The sequence below is a fragment of the Apteryx mantelli genome, chromosome 28, assembly GCF_036417845.1.
Source record: "Apteryx mantelli isolate bAptMan1 chromosome 28, bAptMan1.hap1, whole genome shotgun sequence".
Taxonomy (NCBI): domain Eukaryota; kingdom Metazoa; phylum Chordata; class Aves; order Apterygiformes; family Apterygidae; genus Apteryx; species Apteryx mantelli.
In genome coordinates, this window is record NC_090005.1 from 6,261,266 (window position 1) to 6,280,248 (window position 18,983).

The 18,983-nt window shown below is 42.1% G+C and overlaps 1 protein-coding gene across 1 annotated transcript; it reads right to left on the reverse strand.

Moving 5' to 3' along the window:
* Window positions 1-353: 353 nt before the first annotated feature.
* Window positions 354-16,119, reverse strand: MEIOC (meiosis specific with coiled-coil domain). The gene is made up of 8 exons (XM_067311802.1): window positions 15,985-16,119; window positions 14,244-14,369; window positions 11,876-12,033; window positions 11,659-11,763; window positions 8,812-10,669; window positions 7,042-7,176; window positions 4,146-4,326; window positions 354-577 (listed from the first exon to the last, which is right to left on the reverse strand). The coding sequence occupies exons 1-8, from the start codon at window positions 16,117-16,119 to the stop codon at window positions 354-356; spliced, it is 2,922 nt and encodes a 973-aa protein (XP_067167903.1).
* Window positions 16,120-18,983: the final 2,864 nt, after the last annotated feature.

Sequence of the window (18,983 nt, forward strand, 5' to 3'; positions counted from 1 at the left end):
AAACAAACCTAAAAGAACTTATCAGAAGAGTTTTATACCAGGGTCCAGCTGCAGAAGTGAAATAATATTTTGGCTGTTAATTGTTTAATTAGTCTCATTATTTTTCAAGTTAACTTGCATCAGTTAGGCTTTACAATCTACTGGCATTGTAAAGCCTAACTGACATTATTGTAATGTTAACAGTTTAAGTAGAACCTGAAAGCCCTTAAAGCAAGTTCAACTTCTCATCAACATATCAGCTTTAAATGTGAATGAAAATTAGTTGTTCAAACTTTACAGGTAGAAAGATTTAGCATATCATCTCTTCGTGCATCCACACTGCAAATCCACACTTGCATGCAACTGATATTTCATTAGCGCTTGCTTGTTTCAGCCCTCTGATTTAGGATGCTGCAGCTGTTCGTGTTTTCACGCACTTTGTCTTCACATTGTACCATCTCCTGAAGAGCTTTCTCTGTATCTAGTTGTCCAGCTGTAGCTTTTGGTAAGGTCATCTGGAGAGCGCACCAGAGAGTAGTACGTACTTTACGTGTTGCTATGCTCATCTCTTTAATTGCCAAAGCAAGGGCAAAAACATCTGTAGGGAGGAAAGTGTTGTATCTTGATTACATAGCTAACCAGGAAACACTATTTGAAATTAATTCGCCCTGGCAATTCTAGATAGAGCAAAACCTTTTAGGCCCCTTTCAGTGTCTTGTTTCTCTTTCATTATAGGGCTGTAGAAGTTGAATCTAATAAAACAGTGATTTTTAGGCTCTAATAAAAAAAGGCAGGTACATGGAATTTAGGTGCTCGTTTTGTTAAAGCCCCTACTTAGCTGTCATCTAGTATCGGGAGCACCTAAAGCCTTATGGTCACCTCTTGTTTTTGAGAGTATTCCATGTACCACGCACTAGAGGCATCTCGCTCCTCCCCTGTGCGAACTCATTGCTCAATGTTCGTACCAACCCCTTCAGATCCATAAACTGGATCCTTTACCCATCCTGCCTAAGCAATTATTCAGGCAAGACAGGTGAAGGAATAGCTAGTTCACGGCGTTTTACTAAAGCATATAGATCAGGCTCTGCATAAAATGTGGCAGAAACCATTGCTTTAAAATGAAGAGAAGTAGAGGTGGTAGAGTGGTCCGTTTATTCAAGAGTTCAGTGCTTACAGCACTCACTTAATGCGTATATAAAGCTCTTGGTTTCAATTCTAACCTGTGCGTGAGGAAACAAATTCGATACCTTCTTCTAGGCACCAAAATTTTCAGTCAGAACTTGCATGTTATTTTGGGGTAGGAGCACACTCACTCCCATTAGAGCTGGTTCACACTACACAACATTACACGCCGGGCTGCACACAGAAAGCACGTGTGAACTTGACTCCCTTGTAGGACAGTTCTATGGAGTTTGGAAGCAATGGAAGACTCAGGCTTAAAATCTGCTCTTCCAAGTGCTCATGCTCATTAAGCATGACTGCAGTTTTATTTTATTGCAGAAAGCTAGCACCTACCTTCAACCGTTATTTCTTGGATTCAGTCCCAGCTGAAAGGACACCGCTCCTAGAGGTGCTGAGGGTGCCTTAGAAAAGGGCAGAATTTCAAGGCCTAACTGTATCCCCCACCATTTTTCCTCTTCACTGGCTTGTGTGGCTCTTTCACTCAGTGGGCTGATTTCTGTGAAACCCATTCTGAGACGTCTCTCTTTCCCTCTGCACAAAGAGTGACCATCGATTCCTCTAGAGTTACCGCTACTAAGTAGCTGGAAGGAATGGTATGGAAAATGGATTCATGTAGCCATGAAAAATCACAATAAGAATCCACTTGTCCAACACAACTGTCCGTCACCCAAAGAATTTTCAAAGGTTTTATTTTGAAGGATAACTCCAGAGGAATTAAGGACAGAACACAAGAGAAATTAAGGACAGAACACAGAGTGGGAGGACATGATTATCAGCTCTTCTATTTTCAAAATCCCAATTTCTGCACCAAGGTTTGTGGAATCCAGAAGACTGGACCACAGGAAGGATGCCATCTGGACTGTTGCCTAGAAGAACCTAAGAAACAAGTGATGCTTATATAAACAAGTACTTCAAAGCTGTAAGATAATCATTAGTATTTGGGTCGCTACCAGGTAACAAGGAAAAACCTCACAGGAATAAAGAAGAGCTGCTTTAAAGTTTTTGGCTGAATATAGTGCCTGAGGATTACAAACATTAAAAAGGTCTTTTTTCCCCTCAGAAGATGATCTGTAACACCTAGATCCTTCAGAGAGATCTCAAACATTGAATCTAGCAATCTCAAACAGAGATAAGGTCACAACGGCTCTGAAAGCTGCTCTGAAAGGCTTGGATAGTTGTTCTGGGTGACAGATGACACTCAGTAAACAGTTTTTCTCATCATGATTTCTTCCAGAACTTCATTTATTAGGTCGTCAAAACCATTTACGAATGACTGCCAGATACCTGGTACAGTTCTGCAAGTCCAGTGTGCAACAGCAGAATTTTTCAGACCCACATTGTGCATGAAGAGCACAGATATGGGGCAACTCAGATACCTCTGCTTCCTATTGAAGTAAATCTGAGCCACGACAGTGGGGGAGCTGGAAGAAGAGAAGACCATGGCTCCAGTAAGAATTTTGTTTAAATCAAACTTCCTAGAACAGAGGCCACAGTAGGTAGGTTCTGCCTCATAAGGTACTTAGTATTGTATCAGATGGAATAGAAAGGTGTTGTAGAAACAAGGTTGGGCCAGGGGGAGGCCTCTCTTCAAAAGCAAAATGAAACAAAGCAAAACAACCCCCCCCACGTGACAGCAAGGAAGCTCCCATCACAGAGGGGAGATGCACGGCTTCAGGCATGTGCCTCAAGGCCTTTCCAGCCTTGCAGGGAATATTATTTACTACCTCAGCACTACCACGAATATCCTACTGTTCTGAAAAGTCTCCCCGGTTGCCATGATAGGCTACCACACCTCAGATACAGCCATTATGGAGGATGAGAGGTAGACAAAGGAAGGACGACCCTTCTAGTTCCTTATTATCTTAAGTAATCACATCCCTTTGTCCAAAGCCCACTTCTTTATCTTCTCTTCCTTAAGCAGTGGGACCAGGGGAAAGATCTCAAGCTCGGACAGGTAGTCTTTTCCATACTGCTCACTTCCAAACAGCTCACTGATTTGGTTAAGGAGTAGTGCTAAAGCCAACGCTAATTATTTTGATGGACTTAAGACCAATCAAATACTCCATTGTTAACAACTTGATCTTCAAGGTAAAGAGAAACAACACCACAAGATTGTCAAGAGGTGAAAAGAAAAATTGGTACAGTATCTCTTTTGAAGTAAATTGAGAATGACAGAACTGCATGACGGGTCATCTGAAAGGAATAAGATAATCCGTCTAATTCAGCTGCAGAAAGGCAGGCAGGAAAGGAAGTGCACAGAGGAGTCTCAGAAGTGTAAGAAAGCTTCCCCCACAAAGCCATATACCAGAGCATCACAGACAGCAGGAATTTATTCTGATTGACATCTTGGGAACAGAGAGAGAAGGGTATCTGCTATTCTGCCTGTACACTAGTGAAAGATAAAGCTGGATTTTCTGCATATTTTGGATACCATAAAAATAAAAACATTCCAGCCAATAATGTTTGTATATCCATCCACAATGTGATTTATATTTTATGACAATCTATGAGAGAAATGCTTTAAAGGAGAAATCCATGTATAACTCAAGGCCAGCTTAGTCTCTTTTTATAGATTCAACATTGAGATACCAAGCAAGTTCTACACAGAAATACAGATGGGGTAGAGAGGTGATGGGAACAGGAGTATAGGGAACAGGAAGAAGGATATAATAGCTTGATGTCATCTCCAATCCCAAACTGCACTACAAAAAAAAAAAAAAAAAAAAAAAAAATCCACTAACTTTCTGTTACTTTCTAGTTTATTTATGGGATAAATGATTTAACCAATTTGTCTCATATTTAATGTTTACAGTACCCTCTCAAAACCATTAGCTAAAAAGCATGCAGTCTACCTTTCTCAAAGCTCTCGACATTGATAAATTAAGATCATAATACCAAAAAACCCCACATGTGTTTTATTACAGACTTGCAATATGTGTAGAATTTGTCAGCTACCTAAGAAGGGTATGTAAACATAATTATACCTCTGTCATCTTGGCATCTGGGAGCTCCTTGCCTTCGTCGATTTGAAGCATTTACAATTTCATCTTTTCTACGTGACTGCACAACGTGAATTACCTCCAGATGTTTATCAAGAGCAGTAGAAATGTTAGCGTGAAGGGGAGAACTGCGAAGGCGTTCCATTTTTCCCAGTAAAGTCACAACCTAATGAACATTTTAAATCTGTTACAAGAATTCACACTGTACTCATCTAGACTTAAATGAAAATTAACCAGATTACAAAGAAAAGATTAAAAATATCAGTTATATTCTTTTGAGAACCATACATGAAGTTATACTTTGAAATAGTTAAATTCTTACCTAGGATTTCATCTTCTTCAAAACAGAAGCTGTACAAAACCTGGGTGTGCCACAACAACGCTGATGTACTTTTAAGCTAAAATACCCAAATATCAGGATACCTAGCTTATTGGCTAATAATGGATATATACGACTTTGAGACAACTCTGTAACAGGAGGTGGTTCCATGACAATGTGCACTAATCTAAATAAAGGTTGCCCTGATCCTGCCTTCCATCAGCATTCCTGCAATTACCTGGGTGAAAACCACATCAAGACTGGCTAGTTTTCACCCAGATGAGCTCCCTGCACTAGTGCAAAGGAAAGGGCAATACAAGAGCACGGCAGTCTCAATTTAGATTGGCTAAAGCTGCTGTGGAACCATAGCTACAGGCTGACTTTCAGAATGGATAGTCAACGCTAAAAGAGCTCTTTCAGACAGTACCAAGCACAAGAAGTCCAAAATCATTCAGCTTTATTCAGTCCACTTGAAAATCTTGGTCTTTTCTTATTTCATATCTTAAGATAGACACATTACTATGAATTTCCCCTTGGCCAGCGATTCCCAAACCATTGCCCACAGATCGCTTAAGACCTGTAAGGAAGTCTGATGATTAATGGTCATCCACAGGTTTAAAACAGAAAAAGGCTGGGAGCACAGTGCAAAGCCAGCTTGTTGATGTATCCCTGCACCAGAACATGATTGCAGGTCTTCCTAGGAAAAGGAAATTACGTTCGTATACTGTAAGAAAGGGTTGCTAAAAAAGGCACCTGAGCCAGGGCAATTTGTCCAACCTGCCCCAAGTATGCTCAGAGCAGGCTGTAGGTCAAGGCAGTTTTTTGGGCAACAGCATCCAGGACGGCAGAACATAGCAGCCCACTTGCCACTAGCTTTTCTGGTTATTGGGCTCAGGAGAGAAAGCAATTGAAAGCTGCCTCCAACTACCAGAACTGTCCTGCTCTCCCTTTTATCTGGCAAAAGCCTGGAAAAAAACACCTGTAGGCAGGGATAAACTACACAAGTTACTGTGACAGCAGCAACAACCAGCAGACTCAAAAAGTGATAGCACTTCATATTGTTAAGGAAGCTGAGAGGTTAAAAAAAAAAAAAGAGTGGAGAGAGCGGGCAGAATTTCACACAAACACCTGAGAAATCAGTCACTAGGATATGGGATGAAAATAGGTTAAATTGTTTGAAAGTAACTAGACTTGTTTCTGAAGAAAAAGACAATCCCAGAGTGGGATAGTAGGATTATGTAAGCAAGTGAAATGAAGTAAGATAAACCTGATGATAGTCGTTTTGCAGACTTACTTAATAGTATGTCCAGAGCCACACCAGGACAAGTTCTGCAAGACCTGATTTTCAGGCGCCACACCCTCTTCCAAAGGGATCCATAGTCCTGAGTTAAGTGCCTACATTCTTTATAGGAAGCCTGGGAGAAGTGCTAGGTGTCTAAAAGCAAAATCCACAAAAGCCAGCAAAGCCGGGCTGCTGAGGCAATCTAACAGGAACCACTAAAGGCTTAAATCCTCTCTTTCTCATCCCCTCAGGTTTTTCAGAAGTTTCTCAGATTACAGAGGCAACTTCTTAACACTGTTATTTGGGGGCTTGTAAAACAATAGTGTAAAAAGTGTAGAGGCCTACACACAAAACTTCAGCCTGTCAATACACCCTTCGCTACATTCTGTATGAACGAAACCAGGCCGATTTCAGCAGTCAGTAAGCAGGCACAGCTCCACAGCTCATTTCACCTGTGCAAAACCAGTAAGAAAGACTAGCTGCTACTTACTACCACTGGCTTGGGAGCAGCTAAGCACAGGGGTACCGGTTCCTCCCAGAACTAGCGCCTGTTGGAAAAACAGCTGCTGCTCCTACTCCCATGTCCCCTAGCAGCGGCAAGCCTTGGTGGCCATGCCTTCAGCCCACATTTCTCTCCCTTCTGCAAGATAAGGAACCTGGCTTCGGCCTCTCGGCCACAGAATAGCAAGATCCGACTCTTACTATTCTGTTGGCAGCACAGAATTGGCTCAGTTCTGTTCACCGTCTCCCTTGTAGAATTCAGTGCACGTTGCTGCCTCACAAAGAAAGACGAACGGTATCACACACCGGCAGCATCGCTTGGCTGCAGAGCCGCGTGCAGTTCAGGGGACACCAGTCCCGCTCGCCCTACAGGTTGTGACAGTTTAGCTTAAGAAGCAAACTAATTACGCAGAAATTCAGGCTGATGTTGTATCACATAACTATCCTGCATTAACGAAAACATCCTGGAGCTGTGCATGCAGTTAATCTAGACAACTGGATTTTGGCACTGCACGCACGCTCTTATGCTAGAATATACATCCTCCTAGCACGTACATATGTTAATGTGAGCCTCAACTGCTCAGTGGGGTCCCTCCCGACAGCAGCAGCGAACCTGCAGATGTAAAAACTCTAACAGAACTGCTGAAGTATTATTCCCTGTATCCTACACAAGGCTATTTTGTGAGAAGGTGCTCTGCTATCTTCTTAGGTGTCTTACACAGTACTCTAAGTTCAGCGTGGTAAGTTCAACAGATTTTTTTAGTTCTTCTGCAACTCACTCTGGCTTGTTCACGTAGCTGATCCACAATTAAGCGGTCAACTCTTGATGGGTTTGATGTCAGCCTTGGGATCGGAGTGTTGTTAGAACTGGAAACCTTTTTCCCTGGGTAATTCTTAGCAAGAGCTGATTCAGTCTGCAGGAAAACAGAAGAATGACTCCCTCAAAATCTAAATTTGTAAATTGTGCTTTACTATAGAAACAAGAAGAAATATCAGATACATGATTTTTTCCCTGAATTAGATTTTCCCTTAGGGTTTTGGATTTTTTAAAGAGTGGATAAATGTAGATTTAGCCATTTGGGATTTAACCACTTGGTAATACCTGCTTTACCTGAAGCAATTTAAATAAAGTATTTAATGCCAAGATAATGTGTTTCAGAACTGCTGTATCATCTGACATCCTACATTAATTTTGTCTGTAAATAAAACGGAGGCAAGTCAGAATTAAAAAGCAAGAAAGAATGTGCAAACAGATATGGACCTCATCCACTAATTTAAAAGTATTTAAGTCAGCACATAACCTAAATTTTATATGTATTAGTTAAGAAACTATAGAGGGTTTTTTCCAATCAAACAGTATTTTATTCAGTCATCAGAAAATTATTTTGAAATCTGACCCTAAGATTTCAAATTTCAGCAAGATCTTACTCACCCCAATTTTTTCTGTCACTCTGGAACAACCTACCTAGCTAAAACTGTTGTAAAGTTGCATTTCTTGGATTATTTTGTGGTGGTCCAGTTAAGCGTGCAACCTAATTTTCTCCAGCCCTTCTGTTCTCCAGCCTCCCTGTAATTCTCCGCATGCACACGCCAACTCTTTCCCTTTGGCATTTTTCTACGCAAGTATAGATATCAACCTCTCCTCCTCAAGTCAAACTCCTTCTCCCTCCAACCACTCTATTCAGAGCAACCACCGGCTTTTGATAGGGTTTAAGGTAGATTTTAGTCAATGTGTTTCCTATTTTCCCTTCATAATTAAGCTGCTTTCAGAGGACTGGCACAGCAGAGCTATTCTCAAGTAATTTTTGGTCAAACGTCCCTCGTAGAAAGTGGTGGTTCCAGATGGTTTTTTGAAGTTCAATACCAGCTTGAACTGGCAAAATGAAGACAGCTTTTACATTCACCAAAGGGACACTGAGGCACTTATGTTTATTACCAAAAAGAAAAATTGCTTTAAGTAAGGCAGTCGCTTCATACAGAATTCTCTGAATATTTTTAGTTTAACAGTGTTTTAATATTACTGTTTTTTTCAGCCTAGTTTATCTTAGGTTTAACATCCCAGGGTAACAGTAGAAGGTCTGAAGAATTCATTGAAAGAGCCAGAAGTGCAGGGCATAAGAATTTTAATTAATTCTTAGAAGGATTAAAGTTTAGTCCTAATTCAAAACATATTTAATGGATTTGCTTTCAGAGTTTCCAGGTGGAGTGTTTATTTCACGCGTGTTAAAAAAAAAAATACATGATTTTGGTAGTCCTAGAACATGCCCCCCCCCTTCCTGTCCCAACACAAACAGAGGTTGAAAAAGCCACTGAATTCCTGCTTTAAGTGCAATATTCAATATAACATCAACTATGCTACCAACTAGGCTACAAACTTCACAACTTAAGTAATGGAAGTAAATTATTTTCTCCTCAAAGTCCCATTAAGTATTTCAATTTTCAACCCATAACAGTGAGAATTACCCATGTTCTCTAACTGGTCTGGACTTTGATGAGATCTAAATTAATTTTGTGATATGGCGTGCTAAAATTATTAGTTTAATTTTTACCTTCTTTCTTTCTTTCTCCAAAGCTCTCCACTGTTCGTGGCATTCTTCTAGTCTAACATACAGTTCACTGGCAAGCCCATTACGAGTTTTAACTGGTCTTTGAAATCCAAACGCTGGTACAAAACTGGAAAACGAACCGTCACCATACATCATATCATTAAAATAAGGATAGAAGCGAGTTAAATCATCATAGGAAAACAAGCCATAAGATTCCATCAGCGGGACAACTGAATGGCCAAATGGACGGGCTGGTCTCAAGGGGAATCCATTTGAACCAAGCTGCTGATTATGTCTCAAGTCACCCATCATGTAACTGTTGGAAAAGCTTGAAACCTGTGGGCGAGTCACACGATTGACAGCATTACTGTCTCCGCTTCCCTGCCTGAGGTTAAACTGACCCTGAGACTCCATTAAATCTTGGTATGTGTTCTGCAACAACCCATCTGTATGTTTTTGTCCTTCTTCCAGATCATAGTGTCCACTCTGTGGCTTCAATTGGAAACAGTGTTTGTTTACATTTTCAGTGATCTCAAACTGTTGAGCTGAATAATTTTCGCAGAATCCATTTGGCTGCTTTAATTTCTTGTCACTTACAGGCTCAAAGAGATTCTCTTCTCCAGTCTTAACTAGTGATTCCACATAAGCAGCAGACTGAGCTCGATCTGCAGTATTATAACCAAAATCAAAACTGGAAAATAATGAAGGATTATCTTGACAGCACTTGTGAAGTAAATTACTATTTAAAGGGTAATTTGAAGATGACAACTGAAAAAAGTCATTCGAATGACTGAAACTTTTGGAAAGGGTAGATAAATGATTATTCAGTTTCACCAAAGGACTTGGATTCTGAAACGGGACAGAAGCAGTGGTTTTGGTTTGAATGTTCATCCAAGTTGGCCTTACATTAGTACCCACTGAAGTGTTTGCTGAGTTTGGTAATAATGTAAGTGATTTACAGTACTCAGAATTCTGTAGATCAGACTTGGAAAACTGCTGCTTTTCTACATTTGCACAGTCACTATTCCCTGGACAAGCCGTAAGAGATTTTAGTCCATACTCTGATTTTTGCCCAAAATCAGTACAGAATGAAGGTTTATTTGCAAATTGTTTCTCTGATAGAAGTCCTCCAGCCTTGGAAAATGTAAAGTTTTGTGGATCCGGAATTATATCTTCCATTTTTTTCTGAGTTCCTGGTTTAACTTGAAATAATTTAGTATAGGTTTCTGTGTCCATAGAGGGTGCCTCAGTTGTTCCATTTACTAACTTTTTATTTTCTTGAAGACTACAATTGGTATTCTTGTTAGGCTTTGCTTTATTAGGATGAGAATATTCAGTGTATCTACTATAATCTGCATTTTCATTATATCTGTGAAATTGTGGAAGAAATGCTTCTGCCTGCTTTTGATGTACCTGCACATCTGCTCCTTTGGGACATACCTTCTCCCTTCCATAAGAATAAGCATCAGCTCCTGAGTCTTTGATTACTTCTGAAAACCCAACCTGAGGTGTAAAGGTGTTTTTAACATATGGATAGTTCTGTAATATGGGTGCTGTCTTAATATTCTCATTAGTCTGCATGTTGTAACAGGTGGCATGATCATTCCGAGAAGGGTATAACCACTGCTCTTCAAAGTCTGTGCCAGTAAACCCATGATAACATTCATCTACTTTCTGTTGGGATGCAAGATTACCACTTTGCAAGTACTGCTTTTCAGCAGATATGGATTCACCCGTATAAAAGACCGGTTGTGAGACAGTTGCTACAACTGGTCTTTTAGTTTCTGACAACAGGTCATGGTGGTCTGGAATTCTGGTTGTGTTCACAGGCCATACTGACTTCAAGTTGGAAGAGCAACTCCTTGAAAAAAAACAAGAAACACATGGTTAGAATTCTGTCTGTGCTGTTCCTTCTCCATTTCCAGACAAATGCAGAAAGAGGTTTAAGAACCCTGTTCTCCCCCAACCATGTCTCTCGATATCCAAAAATGTCTTACCCAAACCTCTATGTACTACTGTCATCTGTTCAAAGTTACCAGCACACTTGTATGCTAGTTACTATGCATTAACGCAGAACCCTCACCACCAGTCAAGGAAAGCAGTAAACAGACTAAAATAAATAGTGGAATTATACCTGGAACTCATTACAATGACAGCCACATTTAGCAGTACTGAAAACAGAAATCCAATCTTAACTGACTGAAACAAGGAAATTATTAGTAAGTGATCTTTCAGCCAAGACTGATTCTCTCTGAAGCTTTCCTTCACTTGAGCCACACAATTTCAGGGCACATACAGAAATCACCAGAATTGTTTGGGCAAGAGAGAAAGAAGAGTGAGCTAAGTATCTTAGAGGCTCTCGATATTAATCCTTCTGTGTCAAGTTATTACAACCATTAAATGGTTTCTTCTGGCCCTAGAATATAGGCATAAGTCTGACACTTAGACTTGTATACATTGCTTTGGTAGCACTAACATCAGGATATATTTATTCTTCATGGAATTCTTCCCTCCTGCCAGTTCAGAAAACAGCAAGAGAGTATGATTTCCTGTTTTATGTTTTCTTTCTGAGAATTTAAATGAATCAAGAAAGAAAGTCAATCTTGATCTAAAAAAAATTAGCCCAAGGCATATATTCAATGAGATTTATTTGAATACCTCATTTCTAGAATGTCTCATTAACAAAAGTTGTTTATAAAACTTTTTTATAGTTCTGTAAATACCAGAAAGTGAAAAGCTACCAAGTAATTTGAACTCTCAGACAAAAAGCTTCCATGTATCACGTGAAAGTGAAGGGGATGTTATTCAGAAAAAGAGAATGCCAGAGAGCCTGCATGGCAACATACTCACCCATCAGCAAAATATGGCTGTGATTTATCTTGTTCTTCCAAAATGTTAGACACAAGTCCATATAAATCTGTTTCACTACCATAATCATTCCTTTCAGGCTGAATCCTGAAAACAATTACTTAAATTAGAATATTTATATAAGCTAAAATTAAATCAAACAAAAGAATCCCACCCATTCCTTCAACATAAAAGCTCTTTCTCTGTCAAAAATGAGTACCTGGACTTTACATTAATCTGAGAACCAGCAGACTGCTTAGTATCATCTCCATATATAGACCATGGTGCGTATAAAAGGGAAGAATCCACAGGTGCAGAATATTCTGATGTTGAAAGGGGAGAATTGTAGGTCTGAGGTAGGTCTATACTATCTTCATTCTACATTTTAGATACAATAAAATTATTGATATTAATATTTATCACATCAAGTGGTCATTTCATTATACAAGGTTGTAACTTGGATCATCCTTGGGAGTAACCAGACTAAGAAGCAAATAACCCACATACTTTTTGATAGAACATTACAGGTAACTTCTGCTATTGACTACTGCTCAGTGTAGATATGCATAGGAGTATAAATTTCAGTCCAAATCAGCCTAAAACCTCTGCACCACTTTGTAGTAGATGATTACTAATAGGAGTCAGGAGACTTTTTTTTTTTTTTTTTTTAATTTCAAACCATCACAGATTATTTAAGTTACTAAAGCCAACTTACAGCCAATTCATTTCTAGAGGAAGGGTCTTTCTACTCAGTTTAAGTAAAAAAGGAGGAAATGCTTGTTTGGTTTAAGTTAGATATGTTTTCTTAGCTCTTTGTAAATGAAAAAAATTAATAGTGCTTGGAAAACACTCATAGGGTTAAATTTAAGACCAAACGTACATGAGATATGCCCCTCTACGGAATAAAACAGTCTAGCAGCTCTAGGAAGTGACACACAAAAATAGGTTTTACTCTCAGTTTCATATGGCCTTTTGCCTGACTATGGACAAGTGTCTCTACCTCACATCTCAGTTTTCCATGTCTGTAAAATACTGCTATGACCAAAAAGAAGCCCTATTGCTGGACTGAACACAGAGGAATGAAGCCACAAGTCTCCCACAGGGTATGTAACGGGTCTTGAAGGTACCGGGGAAGGGGTTTTATTAATTTGAATTTTTCACCTCAGTGAAAGTTTATGGCTATGAATGCCAAAACGGAGAGATCTAATGTACTTAACTCTCTTGACACTTTCTACTGGTCAGACTGAGAAGACTCCTGCTTGGCAGACTAGTTTCTACAAACAGAATGTTTGGATTCGGAATTTATGGTATGCCACAGAAATATTCGCTCAATACCTAAGCTTCTCCTCTCACCAATTTCTCAGTTTTCCTGAACGCAGACATTTACTTCACCCCTTTTTCTAGGAAGGTTTCGGCTAACAGAAAAAGCAAGAACACTGCGAAATACTACCTAATCATCACATTCCTTCATCTCTAAAGTTATATAACAGTTCATACCATCTCTGAATCTTTTTAAAAGCTCAGCTTCTGTTAGTTTCTCTCCGATTCTAATCCCCTCTGTTCATCCTTTTTTTTTTTATTTGACTGTTCTTTTAAGTCACAACCTCTTGATTTTGCTGTTATGACTTTCCTATTTTCCCCACTCCTAATAATTTTCACTCCTCACACAGCCATCTCAAGCTACTACATTCTTCATTTTACTCTCTCTAGGTGAACTCAGTACAAAAAATTTCAACTACTACCTTTCAGCTACAGATCCATTTTCTCTCAACCTGTTTCCCCACGCTGGCCCTAACTAGTCCTACATTTTAACATGCCAATGTTAAGTCTTGTATGGCTCACTCTCAGCTAAACACAACTGAAGCTGAAGCCTTGATTTCTCCTCCCACACTGCTTTTTGCTCCACACATTCTCTCATGCTGGTGAATGCTACCTCTTACCCATTTGTCAGCTTTCTACACAAACACCTGTGTCTTCTGTCACTCTTCCTCATAAAAATATGAAAAGTTCAATCTGAACTGATCTATTGTCCTTTCCTCTTTCAATTATTTTGAGCCCCACTTCTGCTGTGATGTTCAAAATGAACCAGTCACTAAACTGAGAGAAAAACTGCACAATAAACAAAGCAGAAGGCTTAAGATCATAAACCATGGAAGTTATCAGACAAACAAAAAAGGAGAGCAAGCCCATCATTATTCTGAAATATTTTTCAAATTGAAGCATCTTTTGAGGGAGTTTTTTTTTGAAATTTTGAGTATAGTGGTGATGACAACAAAAAATTTTTGATCAATCAGAAAAAGATGTTACTGTATACAGTGACCTAGGCTACTTTAGATAAAGTAAGTAGGGAAACAGAAGATGAAATACACAATAGGTGAACAACCTTTATTGTTACTGTATTAAAAAAAAAGTCCTTCTTGATTAATATTACCTTAGATATTTAGATATTTATTACAAATAAATCAAACATAGCTATTATGTTTTCCAGTATAAGCAATTGTATTAGAAATATTTTGATTGTTGTGTTCACAAACAACCCAAACTCTTAAAAATATATATAAAAAAATCTCATTTATAATCAACTGAACCTGTGATTTGTAGCAATCATATAATGAGCCAGAGCCTGTCATTACATTACTGAACACATCAGTCAGCCTCCCGCCGGTTTCTGTGCTACTCCAGCAGCGACTGCCACCTCTGAATGCAACTTTAGGCTATGTAAGACAAGGAAAAAAGAAAAACAGGTAGAAGGATATAATTATATCTAGACCTGGGAATTTTAGATTTTATAACAACATTAACTTCTTTAACTCTTAAATTTACCTGCAGATTCTGCTCATCTGAGTTTTCAGGGAATTAGTTCTACATATTGACATTGTAAAACTTTCATATTTCATCTTAGCTAAGGACTAATCCAACAAAACACACAGAATTCATAAGGTGTTTAAAGACAGAGGAGATGCAGAATAAGAGGAAATTTGCATTCTCTGCATTACACTAGCTATCCAAGTTTTGGAACAGCCAAAACACAACAGAAGAACACCAGATTACGGAAGCGGGCACTAATGTTATCCTTTTCACCAACAACAGCAGCAGAGGAGTCACTTGGCCCTTACTGTACCACAAGACAACTCCTGTCAATAACTATCATTTTATCACCGTTCTTATTACATATCTTCCATTACATGAATGCAGACATGCACAAAGACTTTCATATTTCAGGAGCTATAGTTTTACCGTAATACACACAATAGGAGCTACTGCGGAAACCTGGTCCATGCCGTAACTACAGGAGAAACAACTTTTACATAAGAAACACCCCCCCACTCTCCCCTCCGCTAACCAACCTGGAAGCCTTCAGGAATAGGTGGCCGGTGGAAGAAGGGGATGAAAACAAAACAAAAAAAGGACTTCTCTTTCTCCCCTTTTTCAGAAGGTTGATGCACACAAAAATTGAAAATTAAAATAAAACTGACTAGCAAAAAAAAAAAAGGACTTAGGAGAAAAAGTTATTTGTATGTTTAAAACATTACAGCTGCACCTCATATCAAATTTAGGAATAGTTGAAATTTCACAACATTAGGGTTCCAAAATAAAAGAACTCCTATAGATTGACAGGTTATAAACCATACAAAGTTAACTGCTCACCCTTATTATTGTCTCATATGAAACATCAGTAGTAGGGGGCACATGCATGTTTTTTAAGTACTCCTCTCTAAAAAGATGTTATTCTATAGCTACAGGAGGGTGAAAACAGACTCTACATCTAATGTTTGCAGTCTACAGCTTGATCTTCCTTCTAGTTTACACAACAGTTATAGCGAAGAATTTTAACACATAGGTTTCTTCATATACACATTTTATAGATATATGAACATGCAAAGCCAGAATTAATTATTGTGGAGCACAGCTCCATTTCTTATACCATTTATGACATATTTTCTTCTTACAAACATCCTTATTCAGTAAGGACATCCAGGGCTTACTACCCACTTGTACAGTTTGTGACCTCAAAAAAAATGAGGAAACATAGACACACAGTGAATTTGTGACCTGCCCCACCAAACATACTCAAATTAAAATTTTACAGGACATTTTCTCAACACTTTTAAAGTCCTCCCAAGCTTTACAGATCTGCTTCACAGCACCCCATGCCACAGGACAGGCCCAGATCGAGACGGCACCGGGCAGCCCCATGCACCCTCAGGGGAGGGCACCAGCAGCACAGCCTTCAAATACCGACTTTTAAGAAGGTACTAAGAGAAGCAGTAAGTGTGAGGCAGGAGGCACACGCTCGGCAGGGGCGGGAGCGCATGAGGCCTCGCCAACCCGCATGGGGCCCCGGATAGCTCCAGTCGCCTGCTGGGCTTCCGACATGAGGAGCTGCAAGGCATAGCCCAGCCCCACCGCGGTCTCCCCAGCCTTGTCCCCAAGCCGCGGCGCTGCCTCGCCCCTCACCTCCATGGGCGGCCCCGCTGGACAGCGGCTGCGACGGCGGCCAGCGGCAGCGAGCCCGCCCGTCCACCACACACCTCGCCGTGGCAGGCGGCCTGAGGCGCCGGCGGCCGTTAGCCTCGCGCCGCGGCGCGGGCGGGCCAACTGCCGAGCCCGCCCCCCTCGCCCGCTCAAGGGGATTGGCCAACGCCTCGAGCCGCCTAACCAATGAGGAGCCGCTCTGCTCCCTCGCGCCCCCCCCCCTCGCCCCCCGGCCGCGTGACTGTCTCGCTCAGCCACGAGTCGATGAGGCATCGAGAGCCTTATTGGCTGGTGGCCCGCCAATGGGAAGCCGCGAAGGCGTCGCTCACCTGGAGACAGCGCTGAGGCGGTTACAACCGTCTCGCGCCTACCGCCTTCTTCCCCCCGCCGCGGCCGCCGGGCTGGGGTCCCTGTCTGGACGCTATCGCTGCCAGGCGGCGCGGACCGGCGCGGACCGGCCCTGGCCCCGGCCGTCTCCTCCTGGCCAGGTGCTGTCCAGCCGCCCCGGAGTGAGACGGGAGCAGGCCCAGCCCTCCCGGTCTGCTCAGCCTGTGAGGTACTGCCTCCCCTTGGGCCTGGGCAGTGAGCCCACCCTCAGCTGCTGCCACCCCGCAGCCAGTCTCTCCAGCCCCAGGGGAGTCCTGCCAAGGGCCAGACTGCCCCCTTGACTCCACCACGTTGCTAATGGAAGAAAGAAGAAGCCTCCATTATCTGCCCCTGGCAACAGCAGCCCCTGGCCCCAGTGCTGCTCCATGGCTGGCTGCCTGCGATGGGCCTCACTAGAGAGTCAATGGCCAAATACATCCCAGAGCCAGGTGTTGCAGGGGTTAAAAAAGGTTAAAAAAGAGCTAGGGTTGAAAAAGAGGTCATAGGAAAACCAATGGAAGAGAGACAAAAGGAGCACAGGTCAAACAGCAGGGTCACAATGTTGCTAGCTTTTGTTTCATTACAAGTCTCATTGTTTTTGCTGTTCTGTATACTGGAGGGAGTATATGAGTACCTTTGCTTTCATTAGAAAGGACTAAGCAAAACCTGAAAGCTAGAAACCAAACAATACCCACTTGGTTTTTACTTTTCAAGCTATTTTTATGGAATCTAAGGATGTCATTTTTTTGCTTCAGTCTCTATTTGGGCATATAAACATGGTACACAGATGACTTCACAATGAGAATCCTTTAGATAGAGGCAGAAATTTTTGATGAATGGTAAACTTTTGTGTTTTGATAAATCTCTTTCATTTCCTGATGCTAGCTACCCTCCAGTTTTCTTATTCCCTTTAGCATACTAACTGCAAGCACCACGCAGGATCACGCTGAGGTTAGTGAGATGAGCCTGTCACCTACCAGAGGCAGCTGCAAAGCACTGTGCTGTGGGCCTGACCTTCCCGATGCCTTCCTGAGCCCATCCAGGGATTGGGGCCGTCCTGCCTGTCCTGGGATTCAGGATACAGAAGTTGTGTCTGCCAGAAGTGAGAAGTTTCACTTGGCAGGGAGATCACAAGCACACAGAGGGGACTGAAAGGGTTAGCAGTTAAGGTCCCAGCTCCACACCATTCACTGTCCCTGAGCTTCAGCCCTTGCTCCCTGCCCCAGGGAAGGGCTGGCTGTGAGGCAGAGCAGCCACAGGTTTGGGATGTGCCCTGGTGAAGCCTCTGACCTGCTTCTCCTCTACCCTGTCCAGCGCAGGTTCAGCCACCTGTCCAAAGCTCCTTGAGCTGTAATCCTACTAACCTGGGAGACAGGCTGGGGCTGGAGTTCAGGATGAGGTAGGGGATGGGCTGGAGTCCTGGTTAAAAAGGTTGGGAGGCAGAGAAAAATGGAGAAACTCAGGGCCTGAGGAGAGACTTGCTCCTCTTCGTTCCCACCTGCATGGCCACCTCACCTCACTGTCCCCTCACTTGGCCCCTTGCTCCCCAGATCCTACCCTGAAGCTCGGGCAGCCATCCTTCCCCCAGCTTTAGCCTTTCTCCCTGCAATCCAGGCCCTTGGCAGGACCTGGGCCTCCCATCCCGACCAGAGTGTCTGCACAGAGACCAGAGCCACCCTTGTCCTCAAGTGGGACCTTCCTCCTTGCCACAGGACTACAGAGGCAAGGGCCCAGCCAGAGCTCCGAGGAGCTGGAAGCCCTGCTGGAGGGGAGCTGGGCTGGGACTGAACTCAGAAGGGCTCCTGGCACCATGCCTGACCTGCTGGCAAACACATTAACAAAAACGGCACTAATAATTCCTGCCTCTCAGCCAGGCGTAATCCCTACTGCTGTGTCCATCCATTCATGCCTCCTATCCATCTCTCCCTCCCTCCTTCCCTTCTCACTTTAACCCTTCACAGAATCACAGAATCACAGAATCACTGAGGTTGGAAGGGACCTCTGGAGATCATCTAGTCCAACCCCCCTGCTCAAGCAGGGTCACCTAGAGCACATTGCACAGGATTGCATCCAGGCGCATTTTGAATATCTCCAGAGAAGGAGACTCCACCACCTCTCGGGGCAACCTGTTCCAGTGCTCTGTCACCCTCACAGTGAAAAAGTTTTTCCTCATGTTAAGATGGAAGTGTCTGTGTTTCAGTTTGTGCCCATTGCCTCGCGTCCTGTCGCTCGTCACCACTGAAAAGAGTCTGGCCCCATCCTCTCGACACCCTCCCTTCAGATACTTGTACACATTGATAAGATCTCCTCTCAGCCTTCTCTTCTCCAAGCTAAACAGGCCCAGCTCTCTCAGCCTTTCCTCATAAGAGAGATGCTCCAGTCCCCTAATCATCTTTGTGGCCCTTCGCTGGACTTGCTCCAGTAGTGCCACATCCCTCTTGTACTGGGGAGCCCAGAACTGGACGCAGTACTCTAGATGTGGCCTC

What these genes read in the sequence shown, in the direction of transcription:
- MEIOC (XM_067311802.1), bottom strand. Translation starts at nt 16,119, where the DNA reads ATGGAGGTGAGGGGCGAGGCAGCGCCGCGGCTTGGGGACAAGGCTGGG. An exon ending in ATGATTGCTACAAATCACAG is followed by an intron (nt 12,034 to 14,243) that starts GTTCAGTTGATT and finishes TCTAAAATGTAG; the next exon opens with AATGAAGATAGTATAGACCT. An exon ending in AGCTACGTGAACAAGCCAGA is followed by an intron (nt 4,327 to 7,041) that starts GTGAGTTGCAGA and finishes AATGTTCATTAG; the next exon opens with GTTGTGACTTTACTGGGAAA.